General features: G+C 39.8%; 1 protein-coding gene across 1 annotated transcript; it reads left to right on the top strand.

Annotated features, from left to right (window-relative positions):
• Positions 1–339: 339 nt before the first annotated feature.
• LOC124292511 (cryptochrome-1-like) lies at positions 340–21,056 on the top strand. The gene is made up of 12 exons (XM_046729629.1): positions 340–678; positions 3,949–4,057; positions 8,417–8,559; positions 9,075–9,259; positions 9,602–9,690; positions 11,218–11,358; positions 11,932–12,102; positions 13,879–14,019; positions 14,731–14,882; positions 15,225–15,424; positions 16,271–16,318; positions 19,870–21,056. Exons 1-12 carry the CDS (start codon positions 512–514, stop codon positions 19,926–19,928), a joined length of 1,605 nt encoding a protein of 534 aa, XP_046585585.1. The 5' UTR covers positions 340–511; the 3' UTR covers positions 19,929–21,056.
• The last annotated feature ends 4,365 nt before the right edge of the window (positions 21,057–25,421 follow it).

The following is a 25,421-nucleotide window of genomic DNA, read 5'->3' as shown; positions in this document are numbered from 1 at the left end:
TCAAACCAATTTCTTGTTTATTTAAAAATGTCTATTACCGTATGTATGCTGGAGACATGGATAAACATCAATTGCCACCATTTTGGTGGAATGACTGCAATGTACAATACAATTGGCTTACAAGCAAAAGTAAAGCAATCAATCATGCCAGGGCACATTTTGTTTATCTATAATAAAACCATCATGCTTGCCGGAATGACACCAGTAGATACGAATGTAATAAAACGTGACGTGTGAATTAACTCCCTTTGTTGTTGCGCATAAGATGCGCAGAAAATCTTTTATAAACCATGCTGCCGTACACGTGAGGCGGAATAGACCACATGACCACTCTAAGCAAATCAGAAGCCAGTGTATTGATTGTATCGTTGAATGTGCGATGAGCTGTGTGGAATTGGTGTGAGAGATACTTGATTTTGACCTGTAGTTACCTGTCTTCATATCGAAAAGACGAAGACTTCAAACGATATGACTTGAGATCAGAAATTTGTGAATTTCATAGCAGTCAATTATGTCAAGACCAAGGAAGAATACTGTACACTGGTTTCGAAAAGGCCTCCGCTTACACGACAATCCGGCGTTGCGAGAAGGTATTCAGGATTCCACTTCATATCGGTGTATTTATATACTTGACCCATGGTTTGCTGGGGCTTCTCAAGTTGGAATTAATAAGTGGAGGTAAGTTTAATCGAAAAATTGTGTTTTTACTCTGTGTGATGAAAAAAAGAGACTCGCATCCATTTTCCGCCTGCTGTCATAACTTAGTTCTATTTATAAACCAGGCCAATGTCAACCTCATGAATATTAACGAGATCTTGTACACATTGCATAACGTCTGAGCCCAGGCAGTTAACTTGAACATGTTTTTTGGATTTAAAATTTTATTTTTTTTAAATATGGGTACATGCCTAGGCCCTAGCATATGAATGTACTAGTCCAGCATATTATAACTAGACGACTTTGCAAAGGTGTGCTCGATGTTGGCCTTGTATATTAATTGGCTGGAATACGAGTTTATTCATATGAACTAATGAATGTACAAGTGAAGAACCTCGGATGTCAGTGAATCGAATAGAATTCAAAACTACATTGCGGAATTATATATTATTCGATTGATATACCGGACATTACCGGTATATGTAAACAGGCCAGACCTTAGAAGTGCGTAATTAATAAACGAACGATTTATGTGTGTCAAACGAGATCCTCAGTCTATGTACAGTAGCCCAGTAGAGACGATAATCCAAAAAATCCAAGTCATTTAAAAATCATCATTGTGTTTGTTTGAGATTTCTTAGATGACATTTGCTCATTGATTTCATTAAGCTGAACTTGGCTTACATTCCTGGCTTCTGATTGGTTGATTATTTATTTCAAGGTTGACATTACTGTCTTGTCCCCATCCTTAACATAAAATATGCTTTCCTTATTATGATCAAAGTCAAGGCCAATATAAAGTGTTCGGACTATTGTGTATTATTATTTTATACTTCCATGGTTTTATCAAGGAATGTTCTTATGCCTGTTTTTCTTGTGTAAATATGATTCAGTTTTTGACATATATCCATTAATAATGGAATATCCTCTTTATAGTTGTACTTGCAAAGGTCAATCGTGGGCTGAAGGGTGACTGATCTGGAGTAGAAAGTACATGGATTTCTGTTGCTTCATCACATTGTTAATAATTTTTCATTTTTGGTAAATAATCTGTCATCTAGTTGTGCTTAAAATACATGATCTAGTGTTAATTTGTTCAGGGTTATTTTTCATTAAAACTCTGAAAGCAAGACTTTTCTTGAAAAGTCTGTTGCAATAATGGCTTTCACAAGCAGAATATATGCAGCCTTGATGCCATTGTACAAAGCCATCTTAGCACTTTGGTGAGGGTAACTCTATATTGCATTAACATAAACTGACAATATTTCTAGGTTGATTTGCTTGTTGCTAAAGTTGCTTTGTACAGCAGCACCCTGATCATCACTGAAAATAAAGCTGATATGGATAAAATTACCAGTTTTGGGCCTATTAAGTATGTTTGAATGAGTATTTTCTAACCAGACTATTTAGAATTGAAAACTTAATTTTGATAATTTTGATAAACATTTAAGAGGTTCTCTCTGTATATTGAGAGAACATTTTAGAAGAATTACAGAATTAAGAGTATTAAGAATTATGATGATGAATAATTATTGAATGCTACAGTCAAGTCTCGTTAATCCGACATCGTCCGTTGCTCAGCAAATTGTTGGATTTAAGAGGATGTCAGATTATCAAATTCTGAGTACTGATCACGTTCATGGTCAAAAACAGGACAATCATCATTCATGTTAAGCGTGTGTGTGTAATTAGTGTTGGGAATTGACCTCCTAAACCATAACCGATTATCGACTTTAGATCACAAGTTTGACAGCTAAACGATACGTACGTCAAGATATTTGTGTGTGTGAAAACTGAGATAGTAGAATCAGCTTCATCATCCCCAGACGAGAAGAGTGGTCAGACTGAGTGCTTCAGTGGAAGATGTCGGAGATGCTTTAAGTTCTCCATACCATGCTCAATTTATTTTCTTGGTGCATGAAAAGTTGTAATTCTATTGGCCTTGCAACTCATGAGGAGAGGTACATGAACTGTTTCCATCTTCTGCTATGAGTATTGTTACAGTACAGAAATTAGCATGACAAAAGTCTTGTGGGTCCCCTTTAAACCAGCAAAATAGAACAGACAAGTCTATGATATTCAATATTAATATATTGAATAAGCAATAATACATAACAATTGAGTCACAAATCACACCCAAGATTGTTGGGGCTATGCGTTTTAGGAACGCAAAGCTTTTTTTCCTACCACGAACACTGGAGTTAGATTGTTTTGCAGCGTCTACTGTTGGCACATCTGTTCATTTCAAAATGCCATACGAGAACAAGGAGTGTGGGATGACCAAAGTTAGGAACGAGGGTCAGTCTAGTTTCTTTTCACTGTATCAGGGGGAACACACAAATAGGCTAAATAGGAGTGATTGCAGTGAATCGCCAGTGAAATATGAAAGTTTACAACTGAAGCAAGAAAGATGCTTTCAGTCTGTGATTAGATGGCAAAGCTTTTAAATGGTTTGAGGACAATTCTTGTGAGAAAGTCTGCTTAAACAACAACCCTGAATGTCCATTAGGCCAAATCCAAGTGCTGCTTATGCCTGCATAAATAGTGAGTGGGTGGGTGTGTTGGTCTTTACACCGCTTTTATCAATATTCCAGCAATATCACTAGAATTGGGCTTCACACATTGTACCCATGTTGGAATTGAACCCAGGTGTCTGGTGTGGCAAGTGGACGTTCTTACCACTAAGCTATCCACCGCTTCTATTGATGAAGACAAGGGGACACCCTCGTGGACCTTACTTTACCAAACAATACTGATCTTTCAATACATTTTATACCTGTAACAGTTTTTGCCATAGTTACCAATCCCTGTCTTGTGTGTAAATGTTCAGTGAGTGAGTGTGGTTTTTCACTGCTTTTAAAATATTCCAGCAATATCCCAACAGGGGACTCCAGAAATGGACGTCACAAATTGTATCTTGAATAAATAGTTAAACAAATGACGTAGAACAATAGTGAGCATATATAGGATGAGAAAGCCACAATAACTCGGTGCGCCTAGTGGCAGCAAGAGTTGTATACTCTCCAGGGAGTTGAGATTGCTAATACGATGTGCAGTTGATATTGACATCCAATGATCGAGGAGGAAAATACCAGCGCCTTGAGCATGCACTAGTGCATGGATATGTGCGCTATATAAATATCCTATAATAATAATAATAATATACACTTCCTAGGGACCAAGCACAAGTCAAGAGCAAGCCTGAAGACACTGTTTCTAGAATATTATCAGCATGATCGTGTATTACGATTACCAATGTCTGCTTGTGGGTAAAGTGTTGTTTCTTTTCAGGTTCTTGTTGGAGTGCTTGGAAGATCTTGACAAGAGTCTACGGCAGTTGGGATCACGTCTTTTTGTGATCCGGGGTCAACCCACAGAGGTCTTTCCTAAAGTTTTCAAAGTAAGAATGATTGAAGTTCATGTTTTGTAGTGTTTGTTTGTTAATTAACAGTGAACTTGGCAATATTCCAGCTATATGGCGGCAGTCTGTAAATAATCAGCTCTGGATGAGGCATTCAGTGATCAACGACATTAGCATTGATCTATGCAATTAGAATATGATGGCGTGTCAACCAAGTCAGCGAGTCTAACCACCTGATCACGTTACTTGTCTCTGACGACAATTATAGGTTGCCAAAGACCAATGCTAACCTGGATCTTTATTGATTTTTCATGTTGGAAGCGTGCATGGTAGTCAAAGGCTCCTTAATAGAATGATAGGTGTGATAAGCACAATGTTTAAAGTTAAGGTATAGGTGGGCCCTGGATTAAAAAACTGAATCTAAAGAAAGAGAAAACAAAGGTCTCCTGAACTCTGTTTAGCAATAAATGAGTTTGAAAACTGATGTCTTAAAATATTTTTAACAGTTATGGTTATAGTTCTTTTTCCATACTTTTTAGCTTTGTGCATATTATGTGAAATGGAGACCAATTTACGCAAGTTACACTAGCTTATTGAAGACATAATCATCAAGCCTGAGTTCGAAAAGTGGTAAATATTTTTCCAAAGTTACTTCTCTTTCCACCTGCTTGATCTTTGGCATACACAGTTATGGCACTTAGTAGATTGATGATATTTTACTCAGTGCTTTGTCTGAATGGGGAGAAGTATTCTCAGATACTGCTTGAGTTACTAAGGTTTCAGATGAAAAATTAGTGTCACAGAATAATTTTTTCCAGAGAAGGCTCTAGACTGTCTCCTTTGTTTATGCTTGTAGTTAAAGGTCACATGCAACCAAAAAATCAAACATAATTAAAACATAATTATCACTTATTCATGACATATAAAATACAAATATCAACAAAACATTAGAAAAATAGCTCACATCAAAGCCTTCACCGAGTATTCACTGTCAGCGAAGGTTTTCCGTCTTGAAATGTCGAACGCCTCACTGGTTGACACATAGCTGAGTAGATCTAGATCCTAACAAGGTTCTTTTATGTAATGAGTAGATTATTTACTATTTGTTTTGATTAGACTACTCCTGCTCACTACCTTTTAATCCGGACATCCCACTTCCAAGCTGCGTGAACCTATTTCACTGCGCATGCGTTATGAGCGCAGCGCAGCACAGCTGTTGAAACCACTTTTCACCCCAAGCGCTGGGGTGAATTTAGTGAATCCTTTGAGGGTTTACCTTTGCGTTATTTTTCAACTTTATAAGTTGAATATGCATTTTTGATGATTTGTATCTGTAAGTCCATACCGAAAGGTATCAGAATCTGCAAAGTTGTGTTTTACGTTACATGTGACCTTTAACATTTACATGTGTATTAGTAATTACTAAATCAACTAACTGTGAACATCCTGGTTAGTATTGGTCTTCAGTAACCCATGCTTGTCGTAAGAGGCAACAAATGGGTGATCAGACTAGCTGACTTGGTTGACACATGTCAGTGTATCCCAATTGCGTAGAACGATTCTCATGCTGTTGATCACTGGATTGTCTGGTCCAGACTTGATTATTATACAGACCGCCATCATATGGCTGGAATATTGCTGAGTGTGGCATAGAACTAAACTCACTCACTAACTACTATACCAATATGAAATTCTAATGTGGTAACACTGTTTACTAAACTCAGATTGTCAATATTGCTGAATGTTTACTCTGTGCGTGTGTCAGTTGAAGTTATAGATATAGATAGGCTCAGCGTTAGCTTTACTTATGTTGGCCTATACCTTGACCTACAAAACTGATGGTCTAAAGGGCATGATGCACATTTCTGTTACGTATAAACATTACAAAGGTCATCATGACCTGATTGAGCAGTTTGTTACCCAGACCTGTCCTGTTGGCTGATTCAGATACTATTTCGGTCAGATTTTGTTCTGGGTCAAGTATAAACACAGTTCTAAAAGTCACTATACGTAGATCATGTGATAGTATGGGACCAGTTTAAAAGATTGATGTTGGATAGATGCCCTGATTAATTAAATTTGGGGACCAGAAGGTTAATGGTTAACTTTTCCATTGACAAAATTGCTCAATGGGTTACATTGTAACTAACCCAATTTGGTCCCATGTTCTTTCATAGGCTGTGAGGCATTGTGCCACATCCTGCCTTTGAACTATGTTTTGCAAAGTGGAACCGCAGATTTGATCTATAAAAAATCTTCAAATAACTATCCACAACTATCAAATAAATTTCAGCTGGTCAGGGCAAAACACAAGCATGCATGTTAAACAGGCAACTAAACTCTTGAATTCGACTCTTTCAGATTTGAGGTTCTTTTTTATGCCACCCGTGAAGGTCCGGGTTATATATCCTTTTTAAGTTTGATTTGATAATTTGTGGCGGGGTATTATGTCACCTTAGTGACAATGCTTGTTATTTGTTGTGTGTGTGTGTGTGTGTGTCGCCTGAATGTCAGTCACAAGATAAACAACAGTCACTCAATCAACATACATGGCTTGGGTCAGAGTCGTTTACAATCTATTTTTAGTTTGTTGATAGCACACAAACTTGACCCACTAATTTCACTGTTAGTGTGACACTAGGTTAGTGTATATGTAAGATAGCAGCATTTGTTTCCTTGTTTGTGGGTCATTGGGTCATTAGTTTAGAAATACTGCCTAACATGGACAGGGAATTAATTGATAGGCAGTATCTCTTCAGTAAAGGGGTTTACCTTGACTTAGAAAACTAGGGTGCAGGGGACCTGCAGTCACAATTTTCAAGGGTATTTATATGAGGGTCCTGTAATTTAGTCAAGTGGTGTAGTGTACTATAATGTAAAGTTTCATTATTAATATAATTACAGAAAACCTTTGTTTCTTGTCCAGGATTTTGTACAAAAAAATTAATATATTATTGTGCATGGAACCGATGATGAGTAACCTTTGTGACTTCCCAAGCACTTACAATTTGGATCTTGAAAACAATGAGTGAGTGAGTGAGTTTAGTTTTACGCCGCACTCAACAATATTCCAGCTATATCATGGCGGTCTGTAAATAATCGATCCTGGACCAGACAATCCAGTGATCAACAGCATGAGCATCGACCTGCACAATTGGGAACCGATGACACGTGTCAACAAAGTCAGCGAGCCTGACCACCCGATCCCGGTAGTCGCCTCTTATTACAAGCATAGTCGCCTTTTGTGGCAAGCATGGGTTTGTGAAGACCTATTCTACCCCGAATCTTCACAGGTCCTTGAAAACAATGACATTTAGTAGCCAGTCTATGTAAACTTAGCCTCAGTATTATTCGTTACACTGCTATACTGAGTCTAACAAACCCTAGTAGAAGGTCACGTAGCTAAACTTTGAGCGACCTATGACTGTCCAATCAAACATGAGACAGCCAAACGGATTTAACCAATCCGACAAAGGCTACTATTTTAGGGTTTGGCAGGACTTGCAAAACGGTTTTTGGATTTTCTCTTCCCTGTCGCTGGCACTGATCTCTCAACAAACGAAAATCCACATAAAACACAGATATTTGACCTGCAGTTTACTAGTATATGCTTAGGCCGGTATCTGATGATGTTGTTACTATTAGCAGTGTATAAAATAAGGCCTGTCCAACCGCCCGAGACGGGCTCGATTTCTGACGGACGGTCTAAATTTACAGCTTGCCAGCTCGATGGTCTGGTGAAAATCTTAGATGACATGTTCCATACATCTGAGTAAATTCGCCATATCTTCGTGGCTGGTCTTGTTAAATCCATTTTGGGCTGGTAACATTTTGAAGTTACCAGCCCTGATGTCTGGGTGGGATTTTGGCTCATTTCATACACTGATATAAGCTTATATTTCCGCAAGATGACGTCCTGGAATATTGACAAAAATGCTATGTTCAGCGACTATTTACTCGCTGTTGTGAATAATGCATCCTCTATGTGTAACACTCGGAAGGTATCGTGCGGAAAATAACATTTGGAATCGTTCGAGTTTTCGAGGTTAAAATGTTCAAACGGTATGTGCGAATGTTAACTTTAGCGATTTGGTAAGATGTGTTCTGAATGGTCAATTCCAAAGGTTAGCTGACGAGACCTTTTACTAGAGTTTGTTAGATTCAGTATGGCAGTGTAACGAATAATACTGAGCCTAAGTTTACTTAGACTGATTTAGTGGCCAAACTACAACAAATTTCACTTTAAAGGAATCAAGGTATTGCATCTGTGAAGTGTGTGTTCATTCTCTGATGACTATGGGTTGTTTTGAGGTTGTGATTAATTCCGATGCTTATGAAAGTTTTCACAAGATAATATTTTCGAATTGTGTATTTGAGATATATACTTTGTTCCTGCAGGAATGGAACATCACTCATTTATCATTTGAAGAAGACCCAGAGCCATTTGGAAAAGATCGTGATGCTTCCATCTGTTCTCTTGCTACTGAGTGTGGGGTCAAGGTCATTATCCGAACTTCACACACACTCTACAAGCTTGAAGAGTAAGTACAGTCAAATGTTGTTTCTAGCTTTTGTTGTGTCGAACATTTGGTTGTCTTAAAGTGAAAGCTTAGTATTTGCATTTTCTGTATTTAGTCTTTTTTGTGGTTTTGTAGAATCTCTGATAGCGTTGAGTATTTACAAATCACTTCTGCTTCATCACAGCTATGTTTGACTGAAATATGTTGTCACATCACTTTTTCTTATGGTGAATTTGGACTCATCCTCTCAACCACTGGTTAGCTTGGCCTCTACTTGATATAGATCAAAGGCATAGATCTGGTTGCTGTGAAATAGATCAAATTGTAGCAACTGTTCTCTCTCTCCACCCACCCACAGATTTGGTTGGGGTTACAGTTGGTCAAACTACCTAGATGCTACAAAATGAATTTAGTTATCCAACTTCCAGACTTTGCTGATAATATCGATCACTGCTTTTTCTGATCAACAAAAACAGCAACAAACTACCCATGTGTTCAAGGTGTAAGTTTTAATGTGCTTTTAATGCTATTTTCAGTGTTATCAAGATGAACAACAGCACACACCCGCTCACGTACAAGCGGTTTCTGTCAGTTCTGGCCCAGATGAAGCCTCCCCCCATGCCCGAGGAAACGATAAAGCCTGACCTGATTGGTCAGTCTGTCACTCCAGTCACCCTGGACCATGATGAGAAATATGGTGTTCTCAAACTTGAGGAACTTGGTATGTATTGAAACAGTGTTTGACAAATATTCAGTCTGTGCTTTAATACTGATGAGTCATTTCATCAATGCAGTTGTATTCTTAAACACAATCTATATGTCACCTGGATTCAGTTTTTACACCTGTTTATAAAGCAACACTGACCAGACGTAAGTTCCTGGTCCACTGAACATGTTGAAATGGATCTGTTTTTGATTCCTATCATAATTTAGCCAATAGAAAAACGACATATTTGAGAAATTGTTTTTGCTACAATAAAGATTGCAGATACGTTTTTTAATCATGGTAACAACTGTAAACAATGTTGAAACAGGTGTAAATGTTTGAGTGATTCTGTGCCAGGGTTTGACATCGATGGCATTCACCCCGTGATATTCCGAGGTGGTGAGTCCGAAGCCCTCACCAGATTGTACCGTCACCTGGAAAGGAAAGTAAGCAAAACATGCCATATTGAACCTTGTATCTGATGCTCCGCTATACATGAATGTTTGTATTAGAATTGGTCAACCTATGCTTGTCCCTGCGTGTGACCATGAGGATCTGGAGGTCAGGCTTTCTCACTTGGATGTTACATTGTCATTGTATCCCAATTGTAGATTGATTGTAATGATGTCAATCACTGGATTGTGTGGTTCCCACTTCCCACTTGATTATTCATGGACTGCTGCCATGCAGCTGAAATATTACAGAATTCGGGAATAAACAACAAATACTTGTTGCAAGAGCTCTACCTCGTAAGGATGGGAAAGCTGCAATAACTTGGTGCACCTAGTGGCTGCAAGAGTTGTATGATCTCCACTGAGTTGAGATTGATAATATTATGTGCCATTGAGATTGACATCCAATGATCGAGGGAAAATTACCAGCGAGTATGTACTAGTTGCGTGGATATGTGCACCATATAAATATCCTAATATTTACTGCTTTGTATAATGACCCTAGGTACTGTTCCTCACATATTATCATTAAGAAATAGACTTCAGGATTATGTTTAAAGATTTGTGCTTTCATTGGTTTAAAAAAATCCCCAAAGGAATTTAAATAAGAACATCTAACCAGATTGTATGACCACCTTGTGTAAAAGACAGGTAAAACATGGCCGTATACCATACTGTTGTATATGTTACTGTAGTCATACTCATCTTGATAAAGTAGGTTCCCACGCAACAATTTCCATTGTGAATTGTCAGTGTGGGCGACATACCTTGTGGTAGCCTCACAAAACATGGGGGCGGTAGCCTAGTTCATGCCGTTTCCCCACAGGGCTACAATTGTGAATCCCATTTCTGGTGTCCCCGCAGTGATATTGCTGGCATATTGCTAAAAGCAGCGTAAAACCAGGGACATAGCTACCATTATAAAAAAGAAGCCCCGGGCTTACACATGATTGTTGCTAAAAGGTTGGGCAAGTCTTCAGTACTAGAGGTGTGATGATACGGAAATGTCACGATATGATACGTATCATGATATCTTGGAACGATACGATTCGATGCATATCACGATATGCTATCTTTAGTTATTTTCTTTAAAAAAAGTATATTTTGATAGCAAGTAACCGTGTAAAGTTTTACATAACCGTCAATTTCTAGTGAACATTAACAATTTTAAGGTCAACGATACATATCACGATACGAACAAAAGTATCGATATATTTATCGTGAGATAAAGTATCATGATTATCGATACTACGATGTATCGTCACAGCTCTACTCAGTACTATCTAAATATGACGCTTTGCAACCTATCGGGCTCACACAAAAAAATGGCTTGCTATATGCCTGAAAACTAAACTCACTCACTCACACTCACAAAAACATGCATATTTAACTGTAACTTTAAGATTTGACATATTCAGTGTGTAAAGAACCTTAAAATTTCAGTCTACTCCAATTATTAATGCAAGGGTTGTCTGTTTTTCGTTTGTATGCATATATATAAGTAATAATACTTTTTTCAAGGCATGGGTTGCAAGTTTTGAGAAGCCAAAGATGAGTCCGCAGTCCTTATTTCCCAGTCAGACAGGACTGAGTCCATATTTGAGATTTGGCTGTCTCTCCCCAAGACTCTTCTACTGGAAACTCAGGGAATTGTACAAGAAGGTAAGAATGATCCTCAATACTGGAAACATCTAGAAAACATATTCTAGATTTAGAAACCTGCTCGGAATTAACAAGTTGGTTCTACAAATTTGTGTGATTTCTCCTTAAACCATTTTGTGTTTGATGTGTAGTTTCTCTATTCATTGGACTAATGCAGACTGGCTTAAAATATGATTTACATAAATCTATCTGTGTCAAGGTTTGACTATTAGCTTAGAACTGAAACAGGCCTACCAAAGAAAACTTTCCCACTGTGCAGAAAAACGCAGCAAAGCCCACATTAATCATGGAACTAGCAACATAAACACATTACCTAGCTACTGAGTTAGGTTAGATTCATAGATATATTTTATGCTATCATCATGTCTTTGTACCTTTTTTTTAGCAAGAAAACAAAGCTTAAACCTTTATGGTTTAATATCCACACTTTTGATGACCTTTCCATAATATGTCAAATATTTAGACCCTCTCCTGATTCCCTCAATCCCACCCTAACATTGAATATATGGCTCCTCCCCACACTCACCCACCGTCCCTGCCACCCAGCCTATACTCACTTTGGAACTGTTTCAGGTGAAGAAAGGTAATGAACCACCTTTGGCTCTACATGGTCAGTTGCTATGGAGAGAGTTCTTCTACACTGTGGCCACAAATAACCCTAACTTTGACACGATGATTGGAAACCCTATGTGCGTGCAGATTCCATGGGATCGCAACCCGGAGGCATTGGCCAAGTGGGCCGAGGTGAGATACCAGCGTTACACGCCGCAGCATTACTTGTAACATACCGACAAGCATGTAATTGTTCAGAAAGAGAAAGAGTTATCTGCCCTTCATTTGAAGGTATAGTTCAAGCAAGCATTTTCTTTGTTTACAGATTATTTGTTTCTTAGGTGGGAAAAATAATAATAAATAAATTCTAGATTATTACGTATGTTCTTCAAAATGAAAGTCAGTATATTGCTGTGGGTGCAGTGTTAGTAAAGCTTATGTTGTTGAATCTAGTGCATATAATAGTTGTATTTGCCTTTATATTACTCGAGGTCACAGATGTTATCTAAAAATAATAAGTTTTAGCAATCCTCACTGCATTTTTGACTACCAGACAAGCTTGTAAGCTTTGAAACTTTTCCATACTGTATCCATACACAATGTTGCAAACGCTTCAGAAAATATGAGACCGCCTTCAGACATTAGTTGTAGAATGGTGTAGTGGTTAGTTTAGCGGGACCGTCTCAAATGCAAAACGGGCGATCCATCCTTGACGGGCGGTCTAACTTGATGAAAGGAGTGCTTCTAAAGAGGTCTCAAACTTTATGAGAATTAAATATATAGCTGGAAGGTCAATTTGCGAAGTCGATCCCAGGCCAATATTCACCTCATACCAAAAGGTACCGAGGCTGTACTGAATGCTGAACCCATGGTTCTATATCCTTCAAGAGGCAAGACTGGATAAATGGACAGTATCTAAGGACCCAAGTTTATTATTTTTATTTTTATAAGAAATAATCATTTAAACTATTAATTTTTACTTTGGAGACTTGTGCAAGTCTAGACTGTATCCTTAATACTCCGAGGTCTGGGGACCGCCTCCGTGGTGTAGTGGTTAGAGCGTCCGCCCGGAGAGCGGAAGGTCGTGGGTTCGATCCCCGACCGCGTCATACCAAAAGACGTTAAAATATGGTACTTGTTGGTCCCTGCCTGGCGCTGGGCAGTAATGGGTACAACAAGGACTGGTCGGCTCGGAGTCAGTATAATGTGTCTGAGTGGGGTATTCATGCTTCACTGCGGCATGGTATCTCAGTGGGCTAGCACTATAAACCAGCTTCAGTCTGGGCTAGTACAAGCAGCCGCACATACACATACACACGCATGCACGTCGTCATATGAGCGAAATATTCTCAAGCACGACGTTAAACCCAATTTCACCTCACCTCACCTCACCTCAGAAAACATGATGGGGAATTTGAGTATTTAGGATCAAGAATCCATGTTTCACACAGATACAGAGCCAACAAAACTCAAGATTATCTCTGAAACACAGCCAGAGGGTGGTGGCCCTTGAACTTTTGAAGTAGTTCTGGAGAAAAAATAATATGTTTCCACCAAAAAATACAGTCTTGTGCAAAATGACTTTTTACCTGATGTGAAGGTTGTAAAGAACCTGTTCTAGGATTGTGTTATCACTTACTGTGTAGAACACAATATCAACAAAGCGTGAATGCCTAACTGTATAGAACACTTTATCTCCCCAAGGTATTCGCCTAACTGTATAGAACACTTTATCTCCCCAAGGTATTCGCCTAACTGTAGAGAACATTTTATCTCCCCAAGGTAATCGCCTAATTGTAAAGAACAGTGTATCTTCCCTTAAAGTGAGTGAGTGAGTGAGTTTAGTTTTACGCCGCACTCAGTATAATTCCAGCTATTTGGCTTCTTCCCTTGAAACTCGTCTAACTGTGTAGAAAACTGTGTGTCGTCAGTAATTGCCTAACTGTAGAGACCTCTGTATCTCCCCAGGGTCAGACTGGCTTCCCCTGGATCGATGCTATTATGGTGCAGCTTCGGCAGGAGGGATGGATACACCACCTGGCCCGCCACTCTGTCGCATGTTTCCTTACTCGGGGGGACCTCTGGATCTCCTGGGAGGAGGGAATGAAGGTGAGATCTTGTCACAAACAGAGGGGTGACATATAACAGGTGACAAATGGTCACTCAATGCTCTTGAATTCTTTTCCAAATGACTATAAATGGTTGAAATTGCCATTCCAAAGGAGCAGAACTAAGACGATATGTTTCCTCTTGTGGTAATGTCATGTTTCGTACAATTCGTTAGATTTTTGTGTTGGTTCTCAGTACTTTTACAGAACACATTGGAACATCAGTATTGACAGAAGATTTGTTTAATGGCTGTCTTTGCTTTTTGAATTGTTGACTTAAATGACTGTATGTAAATTAGCTTTAGTTCAGTACCATTGGGTTTTTTTAAATTTGGGTTCCGGTGAACCTGCTCTGTAATGCTGTCAGATGACATGACCAAAACAATGTTAACTCACTCACTTACATCAGTACTTTCTGAAGACAAAGGGTCAAAGTCAGGGTTTGACAGGACCGCTTGTGTTTAAGATGAGTAAATCCAACGACTTCTTGTTTCTTCACAAAGACGTCAGTAGTTACTTAAACCAGGAGTCTGAAACACTTTGTGGACTAGTTGATTTGAATAACGGTATACCATAATCTAGCTGACTTACAGGATTGGGCAGCTATGTCAATATCCTCAGTTGTAGATTGTTGCTCATGCCATAGCTGAAATGTTAACTCTCTCATTCTCTGTGTAATAGTAATAGTGTTGTTTGATGTCTCTTTGAATAGGTGTTTGACGAATTGCTACTGGATGCCGACTGGAGCGTCAATGCCGGCACGTGGATGTGGTTGTCCTGTAGCTCCTTTTTTCAACAGTTTTTCCATTGTTATTGTCCTGTGGGTTTCGGCAAGCGGGCAGACCCCTCAGGAAATTTTGTCAGGTATGGTCAACTCTTGTGTTTTGTGCATATGGGCGGTGGGGTAGCCTAGTTGTTCAACTTTTCGCTCATCACGCCGAAGTCCTGGAGTTTTATTCTCCACTTCTTCGAGTGACATTTAGAAGTTGGTGTGGTGAACAAGGGAGATACTTTTATTGCAGTATGTGCGATGTATTTTTTGTGAATGAAGGTCTTTTTATTATCTTGTGAAGCCACTGTTTTTGTGGAACTTCAGATCCAGCTTTCTCATTGAATTGCAATACAATTATTTGCCAATATGCAGCAATAGTTACTTGCTGTTTTAAGGAATGTGTGTTTATTTATTGTTTTTTTTAACTTCTTCAGGCACTACCTACCTGTGTTAAAAGCATTTCCAACAAAATACATCTATGAGCCTTGGTTGGCTCCTGAGTCTGTGCAGAAAGCAGCAAGGTGCATTGTGGGTAAAGATTACCCATTACCAATTGTAAACCATGCTGTTGTGAGCCGGATCAACCTGGAAAGGATACGACAAGTGTTCAAGAGGTTGACAGTCAAAGCTAATTGTAAGTTTAGCGAATTTAGTATGTGAGACAGCGATGTAGGATACTGTACATTGATGGTTGATACTGTACATAGATGAATGATACATTACAAGGATGGGTCTTACTGTACAGGGACGGTGATTCTGTACATTGATGGTTGATACATTACAAGGATGGGTGATACTGTACAGGGACGGTGATTCTGTACATTGATGGTTGATACTGTACATAGATGAATGATACATTACAAGGATGGGTGATACTGTACATTGATGGTTGATACTGTACATAGATGAATGATACATTACAAGGATGGGTGATACTGTACAGGGATGGTGATTCTGTACATAGATGAATGATACATTACAGGCATGGGTGATAGTGTAAAGAATGGATGATATGGTAAAAGGGTGCATGATACAATACAAGAATGGGTAATACTGTACAGAATTTTGGATCTTCTTCTTCCTCTGAGAGCCCCAAGGTAAATTCCTGAATATATATGTAAATCATCTGAAAACCTGTTCGATTTTTGCTTCGTGCTGTTGTTTCGTTTTGACTCAGTGGAAACAGTCAGTTAACCCAGAAATACCATAGCTTGCAGTATTAGTCAGTAGCTGTTCATGAAGATTCTAGACTGTGCTTTATTCCAAAATATTGAAAGTTCCATACCGCTGCTAAAATTCAAGACATTCCTGACAATATATTATTGTTAAAACACATAACTATCAACTTCTTCTGAGTCTTAACAAAGATTAGTGCAAAACAATTTCAACTTTGTATAACAATAAATTACATGACCATATGACAGTTCCTAAACTTTCAGTTTGATGCAAGCAGAGACTTACCATTACATTCCTATTTCAGTGTCCATTCCCAGAGACCTTGGGTCACCTATTTTCAAGTACACTAAAGGTGAGTCTGAAGTATAGTTCTTTACTTTTCCAGTCTTGGCTGCCCATGTTATAAATCTAATATCATCTGCTCAATATGAAGGTTATTGAAAGCCCCTGTAATTAATTATCTGACTGTCATTCCTTGCTTGTGCGTCGTGCACATGCTTGTGTGTCTGTTTTCATCAGCAAATGAACGCAATGGAATTCAAATGAGTCCTATTCCAGTCTTCAATTTGAAGCCATCCCTACCATTAAATATTGTAAAGCTAAAAGTAGAGTAGACATGGTTTATGGCTGGGAAAAACATGATGCACAAGAAATATTGCTGACATATCTGAGTGCCCATTGGCCTCAGCATTGACTGGTTTCCTTTTCATTGGAACCATTGTCTTGATTTTCTTGGTTAAACATGGAGATTTCATTGCAAGTTGACCATATGTATTTACAGGTGGTGGAGAATATTACCGGTATAGTGCATTCAAACCAGCTAAGCATATACAGCTCACAATACCCTAGTCTGACTCACTTTGTTAATAAAGACTCGTAGTTGCTAAGGTTACACCCGTTGTCATGGTAACAGTCTGCCTTCAGTACTTAAGTGACTATTGTGCTATTGCAGGACTGACAGACGTGGATATTGTTAAGTCCTACATCAGTAACTTATCTGAAGTGCCAAACTTACTGACAACTTTGTGCCATGAAACATTTACTTTCTGTGTGCTTTGTGATAATGAGACGTCCAGTCCCTCTTTCCTATGAGTCTAGAGATGCAAGGTGTTTGGTAATCAAAGCAAAATGTGATTCTAAAGGACCAGTAGGAAGACCAGTGATGTGAAGCGATCAGTGATGCGAAGCAACCAGTGATGTTACGGGTTCTGTCATGCTTCTAGAATAGTGATGCTAGGCTTCTAGTGATGCCAGGGATCCTGTGGTGTTCCATTGAGTTCAAGTGATGCTTGTAGGCTACTGATCGTAGGGTTCCAATGATGCTAGGGTTCCAGTGATGCTAGTGTTCCAATGATGCTAGGGTTCCAGTGATGCTAGGGTTCCAATGATGCTAGGGTTCCAGTGATGCTAGTGTTCCAATGATGCTAGGGTTCCAGTGATGCTAGGGTTCCAGTGATGCTAGGGTTCCAGTGATGCTAGGGTTCCAATGATGCTAGGGTTCCAGGATGATGCTAGGGTTCCAGTGATGCTAGGGTTCCAGATGCTGATGCTAGGGTTCCAGTGATGCTAGGGTTCCAGTGATGCTAGGGTTCCAATGATGCTAGGGTTCCAGTGATGCTAGTGTTCCAATGATGCTAGGGTTCCAGTGATGCTCCAGTGATGCTAGGGTTCCAGTGATGCTGATGGGTTCCAGTGATGCTAGGGTTCCAATGATGCTAGGGTTCCAGTGATGCTAGGGTTCCAATGATGCTAGGGTTCCAGTGATGCTTCCAGTGATGGGTTCCAGTGATGCTAGGGTTCCAGTGATGCTAGGGTTCCAGTGATGCTAGGGTTGCTAGGGTTCAGTGATGCTAGGGTTCCAGTGATGCTAGGTTCCAGTGTTCCAGTGATGCTAGTGTTCCAGTGATGCTAGGGTTCCAGTGATGCTAGGGTTCCAGTGATGCTAGGGTTCCAGTGATGCTAGTGATGATGCTAGGGTTCCAGTGATGCTAGGGTTCCAGTGATGCTAGGGTTCCAGTGATGCTAGGGTTCCAGTGATGCAGTGTTCCATGCTAGGGTTCCAGTGATGCTAGGGTTCCAGTGATGCTAGGGTTCCAGTGATGCTAGGGTTCCAGTGATGCTAGGGTTCCAGTGATGCTAGGGTTCCAGTGATGCTAGGGTTCCAGTGATGCTAGGGTTCCAGTGATGCTAGGGTTCCAGTGATGCTAGGGTTCCAGTGATGCTAGGGTTCCAGTGATGCTAGGGTTCCAATGATGCTAGGGTTCCAGTGATGCTAGGGTTCCAGTGATGCTAGGGTTCCAGTGATGCTAGGGTTCCAATGATGCTAGGGTTCCAGTTCCAGTGATGCTAGGGTTCCAATGATGCTAGGGTTCCAGTGATGCTAGGGTTCCAGTGATGCTAGGGTTCCAGTGATGCTAGGGTTCCAGTGATGCTAGGGTTCCAGATGCTTCCAGTGATGCTGCTGAGATGCTAGGGTTCCAGTGATGCTAGGGTTCCAGTGATGCTAGGGTTCCAGTGATGATGCTTGTAGGGTTGATGCTGATGATGCTAGGGTTCCAGTGATGCTAGGGTTCCAGTGATGCTAGGGTTCCAGTGATGCTAGGGTTCCAGTGATGCTAGGGTTCCAGTGATGCTAGGGTTCCAGTGATGCTGATGCTAGTTCCAGTGATGCTAGGGTTCCAGTGATGCTAGGGTTCCAGTGATGCTAGGGTTCCAGTGATGCTAGGGTTCCAGTGATGCTAGGGTTCCAGTGATGCTAGGGTTCCAGTGATGCTAGGGTTCCAGTGATGCTAGGGTTCCAGTGATGCTAGGGTTCCAGTGATGCTAGGGTTCCAGTGATGCTAGGGTTCCAGTGATGCTAGTAGGCTAGGGATCCAGTGATGGGTTCCAGTGATGCTAGGGTTCCAGTGATGCTAGGGTTCCAGTGATGCTAGGGTTCCAGTGATGCTATGCTAGGGTTCCAGTGATGCTAGGGTTCCAGTGATGCTTGTAGGCTACTGATGCTAGGGTTCCAGTGATGCTAGGGTTCCAGTGATGCTAGGGTTCCAGTGATGCTAGTGTTCCAGTGATGCTAGGGTTCCAGTGATGCTAGGGTTCCAGTGATGCTAGGGTTCCAGTGATGCTTGTAGGCTACTGATGGTAGGGTTCCAGTGATGCTAGTGTTCCAGTGATGCTAGGGTTCCAGTGATGCTAGGGTTCCAGTGATGCTAGGGTTCCAGTGATGCTAGGGTTCCAGTGATGCTTGTAGGCTACTGATGCTAGGGTTCCAGTGATGCTTGTAGGCTACTGAACGTAGGGTTCTAGTGACGCTAATGAAGTTATTAGTTATTAGTGTTATTTATTAGTGCCTACACTCTCAGATGTATGTAAAAGTTATCTGTATCTTGTTATTCATGCCAGCTGGTAATTGTCTTATCTGATCTGTATCTGTCCTGTATAAATCATCAGTTGATTTGTAGTAAAAGGGAAGGAGTCAAAATACAACAAATGGAGAATGATTCAAGGTAATCATGAAACCTGAATGGCGATAACATACATTGGACAATTGACTGGTCATTTTGCTGACTGGCATTAAACTTAGCTCCCTCACTGACTAGCTCACTAATACTATCACTAACTCTGAGTAGTTGAGTGGGCGGTGGGGTAGCCTAGTGGTTAAAGCGTTCGCTCGTCACGCCGAAGACCCGGGTTCGATTCCCCACATGGGTACATTGTGTGAAGCCCATTTCTGGTGTCCCCGCCAGTGATATTGCTGGAATATTGCTTAAAGCGGCGTGAAATCCAACTCACTCACTCACTCACTCACTCTGAGTAGTTGAATCATTATTTCATCGAACTGAAACCTTGGATACACAATATGTACAGTGTTGAGCTGCGATTACATTGTGTTGATGTATGTTTCAGAAGCATCTCAGACGGCGATAAAGACCCACCCTAGTGCAGAGGAAGGCACTGCTCATTGATGGACCAGGCTTCAGCTGGGTGCTTCCTTGGATCCTACACAATAGTAGTAGAGATTGGGGAACTATGACCGGACCATTCTCATGACCCGGACCTGTGATGGAACATTCTCACATTTCAAACCTGTGCCGGGACATTCTCAACTCTTGAATGTGGGAGGGGATATTTTCACTTCTCTAGCTGTGGTCGAACATTCTGACATCGAAAAACTTTGGATAATGTCCACACCTCTCAGCATTGTTTCGTAACATTCTTAGATCCCTGAACAGTGGTGGAATATTCTCACATCAAAGAACTGTGTCACATCTGATAATCATGGTGGAATATTCTCACATATCAGCATTTTGTTGGAACAGTTATACATCCTGAAGATGTGGTGGAACATTCTCATATCATAGACATCTTAGAACTGTGCTGTGATCTTTCACATTCCTGAATTGTTGTGGAATATTTTCACATCCAAGAAATGTGGTAGAACCTTCCCACATCCCTGAACAGTGGTGGAATATTCTGACATCAAAGAACTGTGTCACATCTGATTATCATGGTGGAATATTCTCACATATCAGAATTTTGTTGGAACAGTTATACATCCTGAAGATGTGGTGGAACATTCTCATATCATAGACATCTTAGAACTGTGCTGTGATCTTTCACATTCCTGAATTGTTGTGGAATATTTTCACATCCAAGAACTGTGGAGGGACCTCACATCCAGGAAATGTGGTAGAACCTTCCCACATCCCTGGACAGTGGTGGGACTGTAAAGGCACTTTACTCAACAAGTACAGACGTATCTCTGTACTGTTGCATAGTATTTGGTTACGTAAGAGTCCAACCTAACCACATTTCAGAACAGACTAGGACTGTTCAAATCTGCCTGTTCCAGTTTGTCTGATCATATATTTGTATGTTTTCCTGTCAGATCCATTGTCAGAATGCTTTCACATTTGAAAACAATGACTGGCAACTTATTTCACCTCATACCAAAACTGCCAGAACATTTGTGACATTTTTTGAGGTGGGAGTCTCTTTACTGCCTGTGACAGGGTAGCAGGAGAGTTAACCTTAATGCTTGTTGTTATCACATTTACTGTAATGAATCATTGCCATAGGAACAAGTTGTGTGAAATGATGTCCACAGTATGGTGACGCCGATAACTAGAGTGGAGTTTGTAGTGCCTTGTGTGAATTCTTACGCAGACGTCCCTCTAAAAAACCGCTTGATTGCCCTTTTTCTTAAACTTGTTTCTGAATCCACAGGTTCAGCTTGATTAAAGTACATGGGTTTGTGTTGTCTTTCTTCTTAGGGGTTCTCTAAGCACTATCCGCAGGAGGTATCTCTGCTATTCTCTTGTCTCCTCAACAAACTTTAGTAAAGCATGACCAAAGATTATGAGGTTTCCCGCTCTTTTTGGGGGAGGGGGGAGATAACTCTGGTGGATAGTGCTTTTAGGACCACTTGGAAGTAAGACAAGACCATGTACTTTAAAACAATTATTCAAGCTAAACCTGTGGATTCAGAGACAGGTTCCATGAAAAGGCAATCAAGTGTTAAAGGTTTGTATTCTAAGAATTATTATCATTGTTGATAATGTTTCAATTCAGTCAGTGAGATGGTTGAAGGAGCAATATGTTTTGATTAGAGACTTATGTTGATCTTATTTTATCAGGGATGGCACCAGGAAAATGTATTTTCAGCTGATAACTTAATATTGTGTCATTGGGTTGAGGGTTTCTCAATGGATTTAGACGATTCACAATTGAACAATTTGAAATAAAATCTGCGGATCAGCGGAAAATTGCCATCCCACCTTTTATCATGCAAGTTTATTAAATGACCATTGGAACTCTCGTGAAAATGAAGTGGGCACCCACCCTTTCTCAAAAAGCTGTATCCGCCCCTGTATCTAGTGGTGCACAAAATGATTATGCACCATGCTACCTTGCATAACACTGTTCCTGGTGTTTTCATGACAACTGTTATATGTGATGCTCCTTACAAAACTGTGAAATGCATAATCATGTTCCGTACTCACAGTCTAGATATCTGTCAGATATTCTGGAGTTGTGTATCAATGATGTCATAATTCTAACATTGGCTATTACGCATAATTACTGCCATTACTGGATTCCTGTTTAATCCAGGTCAAAGGTCACACCATAATGATTCAGATTGTTGCCAGATTTCCATACAGTAGCCAACATACAATGAAGAATTCTCACTTCTCACTGGTAAACAAGAATTCAGGTCAGGTTCAAATGGAAATGTTACTGAGATAAATCGGCCTCCAGCTGTGACTTGGGGCTGATTTAAAGACAGTACCTTGAACAAATGTTGACTGATGTAAAAAATAACTTATAGTTTAGTTGTCACATATCTCAGGCATGCAAACACAGAAGAAACCAAATCCACATAAATTTTATTGATCAATTAAGAATTGAGTGTAATGGCAACTACATTGTTATCTCTGAAGACAACTGTAAAATGTTAACTCTTGAAGATGAGGTAGCAATTAGTCTTCGGGAAGTTAGCATGTATCTCCATTGTGGCAGCCATTTTGAAATGAAGGGAAGACAATTGTACATTATTATTAACGTTGATATGTTTACATATGTGATGATACTTATTTGCTTCAGTTGGAAACTTTATGACGTGATATATGTGGTAACTGTAAACAATTTTTTTAGTGAAGATGTAATTATATTAGAAATGACATGGCTGTCAGCCATTTTGTTTTGGCTGTTCTTCATATTGATTGTTTGTTTTCATGTTGTGTGGAAAATAGTTTGGAGTAATGTGCATTTATCAAACTCCTTAATAACAGTGTCAGAAAATAAAATGCCAAACCAAATCATGGTAGGGTCACAATTGTCCCTGCCATCTAAGGTGTCGCTATTCAGCATGCAGAGTTGCATCACTAAGGTGTCCAACATAGTTATTGTTGGTATGAATCCTGGTTCACCCAGGGTATGTTTCTAGCTTACAGGGCCCGCGTTTCACAGAGCTCTCGTAACTTTTCTCAAAGCATTCGTACTTCCTATGTTACAGTATAGAAGGTACGAATGCTACGAGAAAAGTTACGAGATCTTAGGCTTACAAGAGCTTAGGCTTAGGAGAGCTTTGTGAAACAGGGCCCAGAAGAGTACCCGTGCTCCTGGGTTTTAAAACACTGGAAGCCATCAAAAACTTTTGGGCTCTCCTAACACATCATCAGATAACTGAAAGTGACTAAAGCAGGTTTTCAGTCAAAGAATGAGTGTTTCTTTGATAAAGGAACATTATTTATATTTATGATAGAAAGGATAAACGTATGTCTTAAATATAAGGATGGTGTCATTTTCAGTGTTTTAAATGCGTATTGTCCACACTTTTGAAACTGTGAAGTGTGAGGGGAGAGACATGGAAGGGCAGTACCTTGACCAGAGACTATTTAATACTCTCTGGCTTTGTTTGGGTTGTTGCGTAATTCAGGTTTACATTTAGCGCCTTATTAGGTATGTCGCTAACCGGTAGTCATTCTGTTTTTATGGAAGACGGAAGAGTGTAAGGTGTTCAGAGCTTCTTTCTGAACATCTCGTCACCCATCAAAAGTGCCTGAGTAAACATTCACTTATCCTTGATCTCCTTGGGACTGTTTCTTGGTTGTGATAAGTATTTGGCGTTTGGTGAATCCAAAGTCAAGAAAAGACTGTTCCCAGGGTTAATTCCAAGCTATTTTAAACAGAAGTAGGCAGTGCCTGTTGTCATTCTTCTGGTCTTCATAATATACCATTGAACTGGTGATGTCGTATTCCTAATACCATTTACAGCTGTTCATGATTTGATGATTTTCACCTTATTGCTCTTTCCATTTTACTGTGTCATGGTTCTGTTACTCAGGGTTACCTTACTCTGGGTTGTGGGTGGGTTTATAGCCCTGCAAGGTTTCCACCTTGCCCAAAATGTTTTAAACAACTGAACTTCAGTGGATAAACATTCTGAAGCAGTAAGGCAAAACACAAAGATGTGTGACAAGAATAGCCACTCAACTATCAACAGTTTTAGAATTAAGTTTTGGACCAAGCACTGAACTTGTGAGCTTTTCCCTGAAATGAAATGATAACACCAAACCTTTTTATTACCTTTTGAAGAATTTCAGTTATCTGATTGGCCAGTCACTGTCTTATAAACATCATTGCTATAATGATGTCATAATGTTTGGGGGGTGGTGAGGTAGCCTAGTGGATAAAGCGTTGGCTCGTCACGCCGAGGACCCGGGTTTGAATCCCCACATGGGTACAATGTGTGAAGCCCATTTCTGGTGTCCCCTGCTGTGATGTTGCTGGAATATTGCTAAAAGCGGCGTAAAACCAAACTCAGTCAGTCAGTCATAATGTTTGGCATGCCGTGCCGTCACAGATGACCCTGTTCCCACTACAAGCCACCATGTTGTTTTCTGAAGGTCACAAGGTAGATTAAATGTCACACAAAAATAAAATGAACTTGTAATGATGACTTCATTAAATGTACATCCAAACGTACAGGATTGTATGAGCTGATTGTTGGTATATACTACTCGACCTTCGTTCTTGTTGTGTATAAAACCATTCCACTTGTAAAGTTCTGTATATCCCACTTGTGAAATATGAAACTCAAAATTCCAGGCAGTTGTTGCGATGTAACAGGAATGGAAATTAACTGGAAAAGCGAACATGCGGACAGTGTTTGTGATATCTGCTGGCATAGCCCTAAGTTACCAGCTGTGTGAGTATCAGAAGAATCCAAAACTTTAGTCTTTAAAAACTGAACGGTTATGCCAAATATCAGAGGTTTGGCAGGTAATAACGAGAGGATGACAGATAATATACAGAAAATAAGGCAAAATTGCCGGCCCAAATTATGATTTTATTAGCCTGGAGCAATTTCTGCTTAAATTGGGCCAATATATGAGCATTAATTTCCATCCCTGATATATTTTTGCATTCTGTGTATATTTATAATATACTACTCCACTTTCTAGGGATATTTGTTATGTTTATACACCAAAATGGTTATCATAATATGCCAAGTGTACATTTGAATATAATGACATTTGACTATCCTTACAAAAAGTTGAACAGTATACATTGCAACATTCCTGTGAAACTTTCATATTTTCATAATGTCAATTTTTGGTGATGAACAATGACTGTTTTATGTAAATGTACACTTGTATGACTGTAGAATTTGGGACTTGCCAGCATTAAACATGCTATAATAAGTCACTGGGTAAACAGCCTGTGTAAACTTGATAGGTGCCTGGTCATCTAATAGGGGAAATATGGTAGTTGCAGCATGTGTGTAGCTTTCTGTCCATGGGAGGCTGTCTGTCCCTCACGCATGTGTTGGACAATCAACGATACACTACCTGGGGACTAGGGACCGTTCGTAATTCATGGCTGTGATGGGAGTGCTGATTTTTATGGAGAAGCATGTACAATGTGAATGACCCCCTTTCATGTCATGTACAAAA

The sequence above is a fragment of the Haliotis rubra genome, unplaced genomic scaffold (genome assembly GCF_003918875.1).
Source record: "Haliotis rubra isolate DU_JTF1 unplaced genomic scaffold, ASM391887v1 Scf52, whole genome shotgun sequence".
Taxonomy (NCBI): domain Eukaryota; kingdom Metazoa; phylum Mollusca; class Gastropoda; order Lepetellida; family Haliotidae; genus Haliotis; species Haliotis rubra.
This window is presented reverse-complemented; position numbering and strand designations above follow the sequence as displayed.